Below are 16,068 nucleotides of genomic sequence, written 5' to 3'. Positions count from 1 at the left end.
TTTCCTTAGTGCCTCACCTTGATTAGGCAGCAAGCTGCAACACTACTCAGATACTTTGGAGCTTTGGCCATGACTGGATGTTCTGGGAGGTAAGGTGTCTGCACTTCTTGCATGCAGCAATATGTCCATCTTCCTTGTGATGGGGTCTCTTTAAAGTGTATCTAATCCCAAAAACAAAAACTGAATATATTGCATCTTACCAGTCCTTAAAGAGGTTGTTTTAAAAAAACCTGTAAGACAAAGGCATAATGTGCTAGTATGCAGCATTATGAAATATTTACCTTAGAACTAAGCCCTCCAGCGGCGGATGCACACTGCTGAGACAGCTGAACTCTTTCCCGGTGTTTCTTCCGAATTCGTGGGCTCTGGCACTGTAAGTGGCTGGAGCCGCGATGACATCACTCCTGCGCATGCGTGCGGGAGTGGTAGTTTACGGCACAGGCTCTGAAGGTCCGGCATGATAAGCCAGACCTTCAGAGCGCATGCGCCAATGACGTCATTGGCTGCATGCACTCTGAATATCTCCTAAACTGTACAAGTTAAGGAGATATTCACACCTGTAGGTACAAATGAAAAAAAAGACTTTACTTCCTCTTTAAGTGTGGGGCCTGCATCCTTTTTTTTTTTTTTTTTTCTTCTTCAGCATTTTTTTCTCTTTATTTCCACCTGGTAATTCTACAAATAACACACTTTTTGTACTTGCCGAAAATGTTCTTGGCCTGAAAAATGAAAATGAATGCAGCCATTACACCTGAGGAGGTCTTTTAGGCTGCAGTATATTACATATTTGTTATAATTTATTTATTTTTTTTTACTGAAGGCTGGCACCACCTTGATGTTTTTGTTGTGGATGCTGTTTATAGTAGTGTTGTTAAACTATTGCTGTTTTCCTCCTTGAATCTTGTAAGTTAAAGATATTGTAAAGGTATGAAAAAAAAAAACGTGCCAAACTCCTCTTTTCGGGTCCCTGGCTGGCACTCCTGGCCCCTCCTCTCTGTCTAATGCCCCCACAGGAAGCTGCTTCCAAAGGGGGCACTTGTGGGTGCTCACTCCAGAGCCCAACTACCCCACCCCCTGCTCCCTCTTAACTAGCTGTGATTGACAGCAGCAGGAGCCAATGGCTCGCAGTGCCCCAGCAAAGCCACTGAGACCTGAAAGTGAGGGGAGAGAAGAGCTGCAGACATGCACAGTGCTGGATTGAATGATGGGTGAGGGGGGGGGGGGGGTGCTGACGCTTATACATTTTTTACCTTTATGCAAGGAATGCATTAAGGTAAAAAATGTTTAGGCTTTAGAACCACTTTAAGGTATTTAATTAGATGATTGAGACAGATCCCTTGGCCAGCCCAAGAAGAAAATGGAAAGCATTTGTTAGTTTATTCATTCCACTATTACATTTCCCCTAATTGATTCCGTTTTCTAATAATCTCTTGGCACAAACTGTTCTCAGTGCAAAGGGGTAAGTGATAGAGATGATGTAAAGTGCTGTATAGTTGTTTACATTCAAGCACAGAAATCATAATTTTAAGTTTCGTACCACCAACTGTCTTGTACTGTGTATTGTCTTGGCTAAAATAGATTCTTGTCTGTAATGGCATGCCTGTGATCTTCTAAATTGCTTTTCACTTTGTAGTTATCAGTCTGTTGGAGTCCTGGCAGATACTAAAATATGTCATCTTACCAAAGACAAACTGGGAGTCCGCACAAAACAAATATAACCTCCCGATAAATCCTCACTTTTCATGTTTTGTCTTTTTTTTTTTTTTTTGTTTTTCATCATCATGCTCCTGCTTTGAAGTTCCTTGAAATTTCCAATGTATAAAACCTCTTTCTCTCTTCAAAGTTTTGTAAATCAAAAAACATTTATATTTTGGTACACTGTTGATCTGGAACTGCAAAATGTGTTCAGCTCTAGGCCTCTAAATTCTGCTGTCTGTTCACTGCAGAATCTGTACTGTTAAGTTTGTTTAATGAGGCAGGGGTGGACAAATTATTGTACAAATCAGTAGCCAGTCATTTCATACTGGGAACAGTAATGCATGTCTAATGCCTCGTTTCCACTGTACGGTACGGTTCGGTACAGTTCAGTACGGTTCGGTACGGTACACCTTAATCAGGCTTGCGATTCCACTGCCAACAGTACCAAAGCTCAACAGTACCTCAACAGTATTGCTCTACCCTGTTTTTACGGTACTAATGTGCTTGCTACCCCAATGAAAGGGTACCAAAAAAGTGGTACAGTACGGTTCGGAATTAGGGTACCATTTACAAATTTTGACAATGGAAACAGCAAAAATTGTGTACCGTACCACTCAGTGGAAACGAGGCATAAGGGAACATTTGCTTTCATTGATAACAATAGAAAAGGCTTAGAAATTTTGGCATTGTTTCTGGTAATTTTTCAAGCTGTTGCTAAAAATAAAAACCTGTATTTCTAACGTCTGCTGGCATTTTGAAGATAAGAACTGGTGAATGTTCCCTGTGGCGGATAGTTCACCACTAAAACAGCTGCAGGTTCTCTTGCTAAGTGAGTGGTCTCATTAAAATTCAAATAAGGGAAAACTTTACATGAGAAATGTTAACAGAAGTTTACTTAAAACTGAACTGTAGATAAGCATCTTAAACACATGTACAGGAATTGTTTGACCCGTCGGAGTATTGTAAATCTGTCTAGCTCCCGTTGTGCTCAAGGCCTCCATGCTAGCCAGAATAGTCAGCTCTTCTCTGCAACAGCATAGCTTGCTCCAGAGCACACTCTGGCCTGCTGATTGGATCATGAAGGAGCAGTGATGTGGTCTTTCTTTTTTCCTTCTTGTCGGCTCACGTGTAATGCAGACGCACCTAATTGCTAAGGATTGCAGAAGGCGGATATTGAGATAAATTTAGACCCATATACCAGTTGTATTTTAAATATTGATTTATATGCATTAATTGATTGCCTGGCGCTCAGCTCAGCTTTATCTTCTTAAATGTAGCTATGGGTTTTTTTTTTCCATTATGTATGCATAAGTATTGACCAAGAGAAAAAAAGCTGTATAATTGTGTGATGCATTTTAACAACCTTTTTGAACCAATTGTTTTGTTTATAAAAATGTTTCTGTTTCTCTCCTGCATGCATGTTTTCTTTAGAATGAAGATGGACTCAAAGATTTCTTTGAAACTGTGGTCAGAATGACCAGAGTTGACCCAAAGAAGATAATTGGATGGGTAATTAAGGATTTTCTTGGCTACCTTCGGCAGGAAAATCTCACTATCAAACAAAGGTGAGATTTGTTTAGAAGGTAATTTCTAAAGCTGATTCAGGGTTTAGGAAAAAATCCTCCTGCCAAAAAAACTTTATTCTTTTAGTGCAAGCATAAAAATATAGTAAGTCCCCATTCACATAGGGCCAATTTGACATGCAATCTGACATGTCAAATCGCATGCCAAATTGAAGCCTATTTCTGGCAATGGCGCCACCTGAATCGGTGCGCTGCCAACTTTGCGGCGCGGCACCGATTCCCAAAAGTAGTTCCTGCACTACTTTTGGCAACTTCGGGGGCAATTTCAATAGACATCTGTGCATGAAGCCGCACAAATGTCTTTCAAATTACCCTGAACTCGCACTGAAATGCGGGTTTGAAAGCAAGTTCAGCTAAACTCGCACAATTTCAAACCCGCCCTCAGTGTGAACGTGGATATGGAGGTATGATCCTTCTGCCTTTGGCTCGTCAGTTTCACAGCACCCACATCGATAACAGTTACCTAGTTCAGCCAAGTGTTTTGTCAGTAGAGGACAGAGCAGGAAAACTGCATTGGAATATGCTGCCAATGCAAGTTATCTTGTAAGGAAACCATGTGATCAGACCATTTGGAAAACTGTGGTAATGGTCCCCCTTACCCAAAATAATTGGCCAGCAAGCATCCGTCTTACCCAAGGGCATGGAACCAAATAAAGCATTAGCCATGCCATGCTATGGTCAATTTTATGATCAGGTTTAAATTGGGATCTTGTTGGCTAGGAAGGCTTTATTCTGAGGAAATTTGTGTGATGTACCTCTTGATTAGTGTAACATGTCATTTCACATTGTGCCCCATTATCCAGTATGCACTTTAGGTGTGTTTTGAGTTGCTGTTTGAAGAAGTGTGGTTGGTTGAACTTGCACTGTGTGCAGCGTCCTTTTTGTCACATAAAAGCACAATATTAAAGTAGTTGTAAAGGCAGAAGATTTGTTTTCCCTAACACATTCTATGCATTAAGATAAAAAACCACCTGTGTGCAGCAGCCCCCCTAATATTAACCTGACTCAGCTTTGTGGGACTCCCCTCCTCATTGGCAGAGACAGCAGCGAGGCACCATTGGCTCCTGCTGCAGTCAATCAAAGTCAGCAAGCCAATGAGGTGAGAAAGGGGCCTGTGTCTGAATAGACACAGGGAGCTGTGGCTCGGATGCCCCCATAGCAAGCTGTTTGCTGTGGGGTCACTCAACAGAGGTAGGGGCCAGGAGCTCCAACAAGGGACCGCAAGAATAGGAGGATCTGGGCTGCTCTGTGCAAAACCACTGCACGGAGCAGGTAAGTAAGACATGTTTGTTATTTTAATGAAAAAAATTAGACTTTAATATCAGTTTTGGCTCTAAGTATGCCTTTATCTCCTGCCACCATGCTTTATAGAGCAGGGGTGTCAAACTAAATTTAATTGTGGACCACATCAGCATTCGGATTGTCCTCAAAGGGCCGGTTGTATCTGTAAGACTATGTATCTACTTGGATATCTAGGAGTGCGCAGTGTACAGAGTGTAGAGATCACAAGTGCGCTACATACAGATTGCAAAGTTCAGGGATGCGCCTTGTACAGACTGCAGGGTTGAGGAGTTTATGACATACAGAGTGCAGGTTTTATGGGTGCGCTACGTACAGAATACAGAGATAAGAAGTACGGGGCATGCAGAGTTCAGGAGTGTGTGGAGTACAGAGTTCCCCCCCGCCCCTCAAAAATCTTTCTCACATCTTATCGGCCTAACTCTAGTACCTCCCAGTAGCGTAGGTGGCTCCACGTCTCTCTCTCACTTGCCGGTGGATCAATGATCGGCACTTCTGTGCCCTACCACAGGGTAGGCAGTGATCTGCAAGAGACAGAGGTGGCAGGCCGGTGTTCCACCACATTCCAGCTGAAAAATGCCCTGGGTGCGAGGGCCACATGAAATGGCCTAGCGGCCGTATTCGGCCCACGGGCCTTGTGTTTGACACCTGTGTTATAGAGCATTATTATTATTTTTTTTTTTTTTACAGAATACCTTTAGAAACACAAAGCAGACACAGCTAAAAATCATTATCTTTGCATATTTATGAATAAGTCTTGTATTTTGCTGGAGATTGCATAGGAATTTAGTAATGCAAAATTATTATTTTTTTTTTTTTAAGAATTGGAGATTTATTGTGTTTTTTTTTTTTTGGTGTTCCTAGTGTGATAACTCCCGCCTCGTTAGCTGAACTTGTGACACTGCTGGAGAACAGAGTAATTTCTTCATCAGCGGCCCAACAGGTATGTAAAGACTTTGTGTTTATTACCTTAAGCAATTTTATTTTTATTTTTAGCATTCTCAGTATTATAAGTTCTGGCTTACAAGTTTGATTTGTGTACTAATTGGATACAAGCACCTTTGTTGTAACTAAATAATACTTGGCACATTGGTTTTATATTGGTAACGAGTTTTTTATCGTGGTACAGTTTTTTGTTTGAGATACTCTACAGACTTTCACCCAGATATCTCCCAGCATCTCTAATTCCCTGATATTTTCCTGTTAGGCACATTTCAACTTCTAGCTCGGGTGTCCCTTTTTTTTCATGGACAAGCAAGACTCTCCCCCCATACTCTGTAATCTGTCATGTGAGGTAGTTCTCATGTAGTGTGGTGATAGGCAATCCCATCCTAGAAATTGTTTCTTGTGCTGCAATTTCTTCGGTTTGGAATCACAAAACACCTAGCTCTTGGTCACTGCAGGCTCTGGTTAGGGCTTGTATATCCTATTTCTAACACCTTGGCTTTTGCACTTCTTGTACACTCCCTTTTGCAAGTTGCTCCTCTTCATTGCCATTGGACTTTCTGTACCCTTCTGAGGCCTTCCTCGGGTGTTCTTGCTCACATAGAGCCCTTCTTTCGTGCTCAAAGGCTTTACACACTTAAGGGTCCTCTATAAGAATCTTTTTTCTTTCAGTTACCCCAAACACCTGAAGTTCTTCATTGGCTCCCTCTGTGTTCCTCCTGGGGTCCCCCTCTTTTTCTAAAGCTTCATGGGACAGAGCATCATGGAAGCTAGTCCTTGCTTTCCTGGGGTTATATTTATCACCTTCTGTGGAAATATCTTTCCCCCTCTACATATCCCTCTAAACAATAAATCTGTCATATTAGAAATCTGTGAGTTGCCATTGACCACCTTCTGAAAATGCTAGTTGCTTCTAAGGTATGCTTTTTTCCTGGCTGTTATAATACTCAGTCACTGGTCAGGAAGAAGTATGCAGATCAGAAAAGTCAGAAGTCCTTAGCTGCAATCTTGTTCTGGGTCAGTAACTCAGTGTTTTACATCAAAATGTCAGTTATGAGACCCAGGCAGTTCCCCATTTGCTGGCTTGAAGGCATGTTAGACACTTACGATTCACTTTATGGATGGAGTTAAGACCTATAATCTATGGCTGCCTGCCATGTATTTCCTTTCCACCTGCCCCCCTCTTTCATTCCTCCCAGGGTGGTCCTTTTTTTCAATTCCTCCCTCTTCTTTCACCCAGCTTGGTGGTTATTTTTCCTTTCTCCAGGGCTTCTGCCCTTAGGGAACCTGAGCCCAATGTTTTCAAACATGTTTGAGTTATGGGTTCTTGACAGCATCTATCATTGGTCCTTCTCAGGGGTCACAGGACCAATGTTTTTGCTTATGTATCTGTCAGTTTTGTTAATTTTGTACTGTAAAAAATGAAAAAAACAGTATGACTTACCTTTGATCTTCTGTTTAAAAGACCTCTGCCATAGTTCAAGTGTGTAATACTGAAAATCTTCACAACTACAGTATATTGACCTCTGACTCTTGAAAGACAAATATTTTCCAGCACATTGATATACTTATTCAACTAGTGCTATAAAACGGTGTTGTTTTTTTGTAATCTTGTGTACTGTTAGGTACGGTATATCCAGACAGGGTTTAATCTACTGTTATGTGTACCTTTTTTATGCTGCCTTTAAACCAGGCATTTTATTTCATCCAGTTACTAAAAATATTATGCTGTACATGCCAATACCTCTGCCACATAAATTTTTGGTACCCCAATAACTAACACTGATGCCACACTCCTAAATTTTACCTTGTAAAGTATATTTGACGTTGCTGCAGTTTTCTTCTTTTTTTGAAGTAACATGTTAATTTACCACTGGAGACTTCAGATTCTTTGTGTATTTAAGAACATCTGTAGCTGAGAAATAACTAGCAAATAAAACTGTGATTATAGATTATACTTATCTACTTTATGAAAATCTCTACTCATTGTGTCTGCCAGTAGGATGTGACACAATAAATTGGATCTTCTCAGCTTGGCTGTGTCTCATAAAAATCACAATTTGCTGTTTTGCTCTACAAATTTCTGTAAACCTTTTTTATTTATTTTTTTTTAATTCTGTCAATGCCGATAGTTTTTTTTTTTTTTATTTAGCAATGAAATGTTTTTGTGAGTCTCCTTTGCAGTTTTGCTATGATAAGTTTCCAGGATATAATTTTTACTTTTTGCATTACAATTGCAATGCTGCCCTTATTTGGACTAGTAAAATCAGTATACAGTGGGTACGGAAAGTATTCAGACCCCCTTAAATTTTTCACTCTTTGTTATATTGCAGCCATTTGCTAAAATCATTTAAGTTCATTCTTCTTCCTCATGAATGTACACATAGCACCCCATACTGACAGAAAAACACAGAATTGTTGACATTGTTGCAGATTTATTAAAAAAGAAAAACTGAAATATCACATGGTCCTAAGTATTCAGACCCTTTGCTGTGACACTCATATATTTAACTCAGGTGCTTTCCATTTCTTCTGATCATCCTTGAGATGGTTCTACACCTTCATTTGAGTCCAGCTGTGTTTGATTATACTGATTGGACTTGATTAGGAAAGCCACACACTTGTCTATATAAGACCTTCCAGATCACAATGCATGTCAGAGCAAATGAGAATCACAAGGTCAAAGGAACTGCCTGAAGAGCTCAGAGACAGAATTGTGGCAAGGCACAGATCTGGCCAAGGTTACAAAAAGATTTCTGCTGCACTTAAGGTTTCTAAGAGCACAGTGGCCTCCATAATCCTCAAATGGAAGACGTTTGGGACGACCAGAACCCTTCCTAGAGCTGGCCGTCCGGCCAAACTGAGCTATCGGGGGAGAAGAGCCTTGGTGAGAGAGGTAAAGAAGAACCCTAAGATCACTGTGGCTGAGCTCCAGAGATGCAGTCAGGAGATGGGAGAAAGTTGTAGAAAGTCAACCATCACTGCAGCCCTCCACCAGTCGGGGCTTTATGGCAGAGTGGCCCGACGGAAGCCTCTCCTCAGTGTAAGACACATGAAAGCCCGCATGGAGTTTGCTAAAAAAACACCTGAAGGACTCCAAGATGGTGAGAAATAAGATTCTCTGGTCTGATGAGACCAAAATAGAACTTTTTGGCCTTAATTCTAAGCGGTATGTGTGGAGAAAACCAGGCACTGCTCATCACCTGTCCAATACAGTCCCAACGGTGAAGCATGGTGGTGGCAGCATCATGCTGTGGGGGTGTTTTTCAGCTGCAGGGACAGGACGACTGGTTGCAATCGAGGGAAAGATGAATGCGGCCAAGTACAGGGATATCCTGGACAAAAGCCTTCTCCAGAGTGCTCTGGACCTCAGACTGGGCCGAAGGTTTACCTTCCAACAAGACAATGACACTAAGCACACAGCTAAAATAACGAAGGAGTGGCTTCACAACAACTCCGTGACTGTTCTTGAATGGCCCAGCCAGAGCCCTGACTTAAACCCAATTGAGCATCTCTGGAGAGACCTAAAAATGTCAGTCCACCAACGTTTACCATCCAACCTGACAGAACTGGAGAGGATCTGCAAGGAGGAATGGCAGAGGATCCCCAAATCCAGGTGTGAAAGACTTGTTGCATCTTTCCCAAAAAGACTCCTGGCTGTATTAGATCAAAAGGGGGCTTCTACTAAATACTGAGCAAAGGGTCTGAATACTTAGGACCATGTGATATTTCAGTTTTTCTTTTTTAATAAATCTGCAACAATGTCAACAATTCTGTGTTTTTCTGTCAGTATGGGGTGCTATGTGTACATTCATGAGGAAGAAGAATGAACCTAAATGATTTTAGCAAATGGCTGCAATATAACAAAGAGTGAAAAATTTAAGGGGGTCTGAATACTTTCCGTACCCACTGTATATCCCTGACAACAATAAACCTGTCAAAAGTTAAATCTGTTGGTTGCCATTGACCACCTTCTGAAAATGCGAGTTTCTTCAAAGTTATGCTGTCTTCCTGACTCCAAGATACATCTGTACCAACACTAGCAATTCCATTTATAAAACATAGTGCCCTAGCTCCTGAACTATATATACTTTTTTATGTGTATTCTGCACGTGCTACCTGTATGAATTAACGTATGAGACTGGTTTTTTAACCCTTTCGCTACATGAGCCATTTTTACTTTTTTTACACACGTTTAAAAGATAATTGTAGGCCTGAAGATTAGTTTAAAATCCCAAACGTTACATATTTTTTGAAAGCAGAGGCCCTAGAGAAAAAAATAGTGGTAGCTCCAGTTTTTTATGTCGCACAGTATTTTCACAGTAAATATATACCCAATATATCAAGCTTTAAATTTGCACGTGCAAAACAAGAACACACATCCATGCCATTTATTTTTTTCATAGGCAATGCTTTAAAAGCCCCTACAAGTCATTAGTTTTGAAGTAACTGTGAATAATTACCCTAGAATTATTGCTCCCACTCTGGCATGTGCTGTAATGTCTAACATGTAAACCTTTAAATTGTGGAGCTTGTATCAGAATATAGAGGAAGCTGTTATTCACAATTTGGTCTTTTTTGAAAACCTGAGCACGGATTACTTTATATTGTTATTTAGATGTGTAATATGTGTAGCACAAGTGAAGTACATGTTCCAAATGGGTGCATTTAGGTTTGTTTGTGTGCGCATACTGGGGCAGGTTCAGGGCCAATTTTGACATTCCTGTCCTACATCAATTTATTTTCTAGAAAACCCCTTAAAACCCCCAAACTATATATACCGCCTCATTGCTTTTATTAGAAAGCCGAAAGTCGGTTGTGAAACTTACACACACTCCTAGAGACTGTGGCCACCAGGTGTGTGTATAGCCCCCTGTTGCCACTGCAAAGAACGGGTATTTCCTATTTTGCTGTTATATTGAGATAATACTTAGATTTGTTATAAGTCCTCATTTGCATAGCAACTAGCTAAAAATATTTTTAGAAAGTGCAGCTTACTTTTAAAAAAAAAAATATGGAACTTCCAACAGGTAAAAATCTGCTTAGTTCTCTTTGTTATGAGGGGGCTCAAAAGCTGCATTTAGCATAAATAACCCTTGTCAGGAGGCAGACATCTTATCACTTTTACTATTTTGAGCTCTGTCTGTCTTAAAGGAGAAGTAGGGCCAAAGCTCGTTTGGCCCTTCTTCTCCTGTGGCTCACTTCATTCTTCATTCTGCTGTTACCCGTTTTCTGTCGACAGCCGGCTTAAGTCTGCTGTCGCCTTATTTCACTCAGCCAGTCCAGGCTCTTGATCAATCCCAACTTTAATATTGGCATTCAACCAGATACCTTGACCAGCAGCTAGCTCAGCCGCTCAGTGAGCCTCTGGGAGACTGAGCCTGCTGCTCCAGCCCCCTCCCTGACCCAGCGGTCCAGTGAGCACTGGAGGGGCAGAGGAGTGTGCCTGTGACTGGCAGTCACCGACTCTCTGCTCTCTAAAGAGTGAAAACTAAGCAATCAGTGGTTATTGATTGCTCAGTTCTCTATGCAGAGGCAGCAGGAGACAGCATGCAGCTGTCATCAGTGCTGCAGCCATCTTGGCGAGTATGACTGTTATTTTTGATTCCCAAACTTCTCTTTTAAAAAAAAGTTTAAGTTTTAGGAGATGGTCTTCTCCATTCTATGTAAATGAGAACTGGCTCAGCCATTCCCCAGCCCAGCTATTGAGACAGAACACTGACCTAGCCAAGGAATGTTTGCAGTCAGCCATGACATCTTTTCTTCAGAAACATCTAAAATGTAGAAAACCTTTTTTTTTTTTTTTTTTTGTAGGTGTGAATAGAAACACATAACAAATATCTAGTAGGGTTTACTCAAATGTAACAACAAAAGTGGAAATACACTTTAAAGACATGTTGTCGTTTTTATTATTTAAGATGTATATCATGCCAACCATTTTTGCAGTGCTGTACATTATAAAGGGAGACAGTACAGGTACAATTCAGTACACACATGTTAGGGGGGGGTGGTCCTGCTCTTAAGAGCTTACAATCTAATAGGGAGGGGCAAGTGGAACAAAAGCTGATCCCCGTGAGGGATTGGCTAATAGGAGAATATATTCTCTTTTATGCTGTCGGTCTTCCATGCCGTTGCATGTCATGACTGCGGTTATACCCATGGTGTTGTCCTAATGTATACAATAGCTATTTTAGTGAGGGAAAGACATATATAAATGCTCTAAAGATAATGGCCGTTGAAATCCTTAGCTAAGAAACACTAAATTAAATTGAACTGTATGGCTTTCATATGTCTCCTGTTGAGCACCAACCTCACACATCCTTTGTTTTTGTGGAAATAGATGGTGAACTTCAAGTGACTCCAGTTTATGGATTAGGAAGTAGTAAACTCATTTTCACACATTTGTAACCCTGGCATTAAAAAGACTAAAGAGTGACCTTGTGTTGGATTGTATATTAATGGTTAGCAATAGAACATCTATTCTTATATCAAAGTATATCAAATGATATAAACTGCTTAAAGCCTTGATAATACCATGGAATTATGATGTGCCAAACATAATACAGTATAGTTCAATTAATCCCAGCCATAAAAATGCTGTAAGAAATGCCACAACTTCTTGTATCCTACCCACGCTTTTCTTGCTCCTACTGAGTGACTAAAGGTTCCCTGCACCCGTTTTATAAAGTTACTACACAATATGGGAATGACAACAGGCATTGGCATCTTTGCTGGAAAGATCTCTTAATATGCCCTTGACATAACAAGTGACTCATGGTATAAACATAGTCAGATATCCCTATTTGGTCTTTTAATAATACGTTTGTTAAAACTGAAATTCCAATAAGCTTTACAGTTATACTGTCTGTTTTACTAATATGTCTTTAAAACATAGAATTGTCCATGGCAGCTGTCAAGTCCCTGTATCTCATGCTGTTCTGTTTCACCAACCACATATACAAGGTTACGTTGATTGTAGTTACTCATACAAGCAACATTTTTTTGTATTGTATACATCACTTACATCATTGTGTCAGAAATCCATTTTTTTTTTTTGGAATGTATGTGTCTTCATTCATGTAGGCAGTGCACAAAAAAATCCATCAGTTGTTATGGCAGCAAGATGTTTTGCATAACCTTGAATCTCTTATATTCTACCTATTGTCTAAAGGGTTAGAAATAACTCCTGCAACTGCCTATTATTTTACATAGTCACATAAAGTGTTCGTAAAGCGCAAACTTTTTTCTTTATCATACATCCCAGGACGCAAGGTATCTTCATCTTTATTACAATAGGGTTATGGTGCCGCATTCAGGTAATTGGACACTGGCAAAAAAAAAAACAGGAAATCCCCTTCCAGGCATAACTCCTCCCTGTTGGCTAAGGCTTTGTTTTTTGTTTTTTGCTAGTTTTATAAGTCATGGTCATATCTCTCTGGTCTCTGCATTAAAACATAGCTAGCTACTCAGCAGTTCCATCTGGGGTTAGGAGACTAGCTTTTTTGGATCAATTTCCTACAGCTTTTCTGGACTCAGATGAATGGTACCTGGACCCCACTCTGGACACGCAGGGATGATCTGTAATGTTGCTGGCTGGCACTGAGCCCAACAAAATGGGGCACTGTGCAAATATATATTGCCTTGCACACAGCGCTGTGATCCCAACCGGGAGATTCGAATCTCTGAACGTCCTTGTGACAGAACCCACTATGATGGGTAAATATTGGGCCCCCTTTGGGGAGTCCTGAGGCATGGAATGGTGAGTGCCCTGGCAGTAGCCCTGCTGATACCCTTTTGGCTTATCTCTGCTGCCCCCATCTCAGGAAGAACAGGGGTAAAAGAAAGTTTATTGTGGTCTTTTATACCTTTTTTTGTTGTTTACGTTCACTGTAATGATCTCCTGGGCCACCCCAAGCGCTACATAGCAGTAGTGGACTTTAGAGGTAGTCAAGGAGGCTCAGAGGGCCAAAAATGCAGGAGGCAGAGATATTTTCCTGTCATTAGTGGATATCATGGATGCTTGTCTTCGCTTCCTATCTTTCTGCCCCACCAAAAGTTTCTGCAGTTTGTGGTGGAGTATTATCACTTTCAGTTTGTGCCTCTGCCACTCAGCCTATCCACTGCTCGCAGTGTTCATTAAGGGATCAGGCTCCGTTCAATGGATACAGTACCTGTACTCCCTTGGTATTCCCATTATAGTTTACCTCAACAACATACTTCTGAGGGAGCAATTTGCTTCGATGTGCCTGCTTTGGTGCTCACTCTGAAGAGGTCTATATGGGCTCTTTATTTCCAGAAGTCAGCCAAAATCCCTACTCAAAGGTTGGAATATTTGAGTCTGACCCTGGATACCATCCAGGAGAAAGTGATCCTCTTTCTGGACAAGTGTTTTGCTCTGAGAACTTGGCCATGCTTTAAGTATATTTAAAGGCTAAACTTTTTTCTCTGTCGCTCATTGACAGACGTAGTCTTCTTGATTCACATCAATTGGGTTATGTTGTCTCCGCAGGAGTAGGACTAGGCAGAAAGAAAAAACGTTCTGGCTCCACCCTAGGGGCAGTCCCAGAGGGTATATCCTCCCTCTCTCTGCTACAAGGAATCAGTTTTTTTCTGTCTAGTCAGGAGTAAGGACCTAAGTTCCTTGCTGGGATCTTTTGGTCCTGGCAAGATTTTTTTTTTAGAAAAAATATTTTTTTAGGTAGTTTTCTCCAGTGTTTTTTCCTGTGAGATCTTCAAGCAATTATGCCGGATCTGGGCGACACTAGTGGTCACCCCAGCCGGCCTACGAGCGCGCGCAGACCATTGCATCGCGCTTGGTCGGCCGCGACACATTCAAGTAAGTATGCGGGGCCGGGCGACGGGCTGGATGTTGAGATCCAGTGGTCACCCCGGTTTCTGCCTACGAGCGCGTGCAGACCAGAGCTCCACGCTGGGTCGGCCGCGACGGAGTCCCATTGGAGGGACTGACCTTGCGAGTTAAGTCTCGCTTGGACGCCAGGAACCAGAGAGTCGAGGCGTCCGGAGTGGTCAACAACCCCCCACTCCGGTGGAGAGGGTATTGTGAAGAGAGGGTGCCTGTCGGTTCGGTATGGTGAGTAAATGTTTCCTTTTTTCCTCGTTATGAGGCAGTATGGAATATGGGCCCCTCCATACATGGTCAGTATCTATCTGACACTAAAAATCCCCCTTGTAAATACAATGGGCAAGCGGACTTGGTTTGGGAGCTAACACTCTACCCAGCAGACTGCAGTATTGCAGCAGACATAGGAGGTATAATCCCACCTTAATTGTAGTGGACCTCCTGCAGATCGATAAACCGCCATCAGCATGATATACAGGTGGATGTGCTGGGAAAACGAGACTTCGGCAATCCGCCGCCATTTTGCTGTAGACCAGGTACATGTATGTCCGCAGGTCACGTCGGCCGCCATTTTTTTGGAGTCTATTGTCTCCTGTATGGGGGCGGCCATGTTTGAAGAGCCCAGCTAACCTCGGGGAGAGCTGGGAACGCCGGAAGGCGTACACAGGGGGCGGAGCCACTTCCTTCTACCCGGGAAAACGAACACAGCTCTTTCCAGTCTGTAAGAGACAAACGCTGACTGCAGTTGGTAGGAAACTTCTCTGCATCGGGTGGTGAGCCTTGAGGGTCCCTCTCTCTCTCTCTGGGGATCAAGAAGCAGGTACTCTGAGGGGCGCTATTGCGCTAGGGGGATACACATAAAAAAAAAAAAGAAGGGTTTTTTGTTTTTTCTGGCAGAGGTGTCCTGAGTTAACATGGACCCTGCCACTCGTGTATCTCCACCGGATCCCCTCGAGGTGTCTACAGGATCCTCCAGCACCCCACTGACGATTGAATCATTGTCAGCTATTATGGAAACTTTTGTGTCCCGGGTGGAAGTGGCTTGTCAGGGACAGGGCGCAAGAAAGCGACCCCCGCCTAACCCCATATTATCTGAAACTTCGGATTCAGAATCTGAGCCTATTTCTGCAGTTGCAGGTACCTCATCTGGGATTGGTGTCTCGGGTACTGTCTCTTCAGACAGTGAGGAGGATGTTTCGGCATCAGCCATAGCCCGAGAGGAAGCGTTGGTAAACGCACTCATTGTATCTGTTCAAGAAACCTTAAGATTACAGGGTACTCCGTCGGAAATAGCTGAAACTGAAATCCCCTTTGGGACTAAAAAACGCATCAAAGTGGCGAAGGTTTTTCCATTGCCCAAATGTTTTGGCATTCCAATCAAAGAAGAATGGAGTCTGCCAAAACGCACTTCTGCTATTTCTAAACGCATTAACAGGCGTTATCCGTTTGAGGAAACCCTCATTAAGAAATGGACAGAACCACCTGTGGTGGATTCACCAATTGCTAGATTGAATAAAGCCACGGTTATTCCTTTAGAAGACGCTCCGTCTTTTAAAGATCCGGTGGATCGCAAGATAGAAGCTATGTCTCGCACCATGTTTTCCTTGATTGGATCAGCTTTCAGACCAATAATTGCTATTGGGCTGGTTTCGCAGACTGTAACTGAATGGACCAAGTGGTTAC

At 42.0% G+C, this 16,068-nt stretch overlaps 1 protein-coding gene across 1 annotated transcript in view; it reads left to right on the top strand.

Annotated features, from left to right (window-relative positions):
* The window catches only part of GATB (glutamyl-tRNA amidotransferase subunit B), a 249,958-nt gene that overhangs the window by 186,883 nt on the left and 47,007 nt on the right, over positions 1 to 16,068 (top strand). The window contains exons 10-11 of the mRNA XM_082243457.1: positions 3,130 to 3,263; positions 5,445 to 5,523. Of these exons, the coding sequence (XP_082099583.1) occupies positions 3,130 to 3,263; positions 5,445 to 5,523 (213 nt within the window). The remainder of the gene's footprint in view (positions 1 to 3,129; positions 3,264 to 5,444; positions 5,524 to 16,068) is intronic.

The sequence above is a fragment of the Pelophylax lessonae genome (genome assembly GCF_965119305.1).
Source record: "Pelophylax lessonae genome assembly, chromosome: 1".
NCBI classification, from domain to species: domain Eukaryota; kingdom Metazoa; phylum Chordata; class Amphibia; order Anura; family Ranidae; genus Pelophylax; species Pelophylax lessonae.
This window is presented reverse-complemented; position numbering and strand designations above follow the sequence as displayed.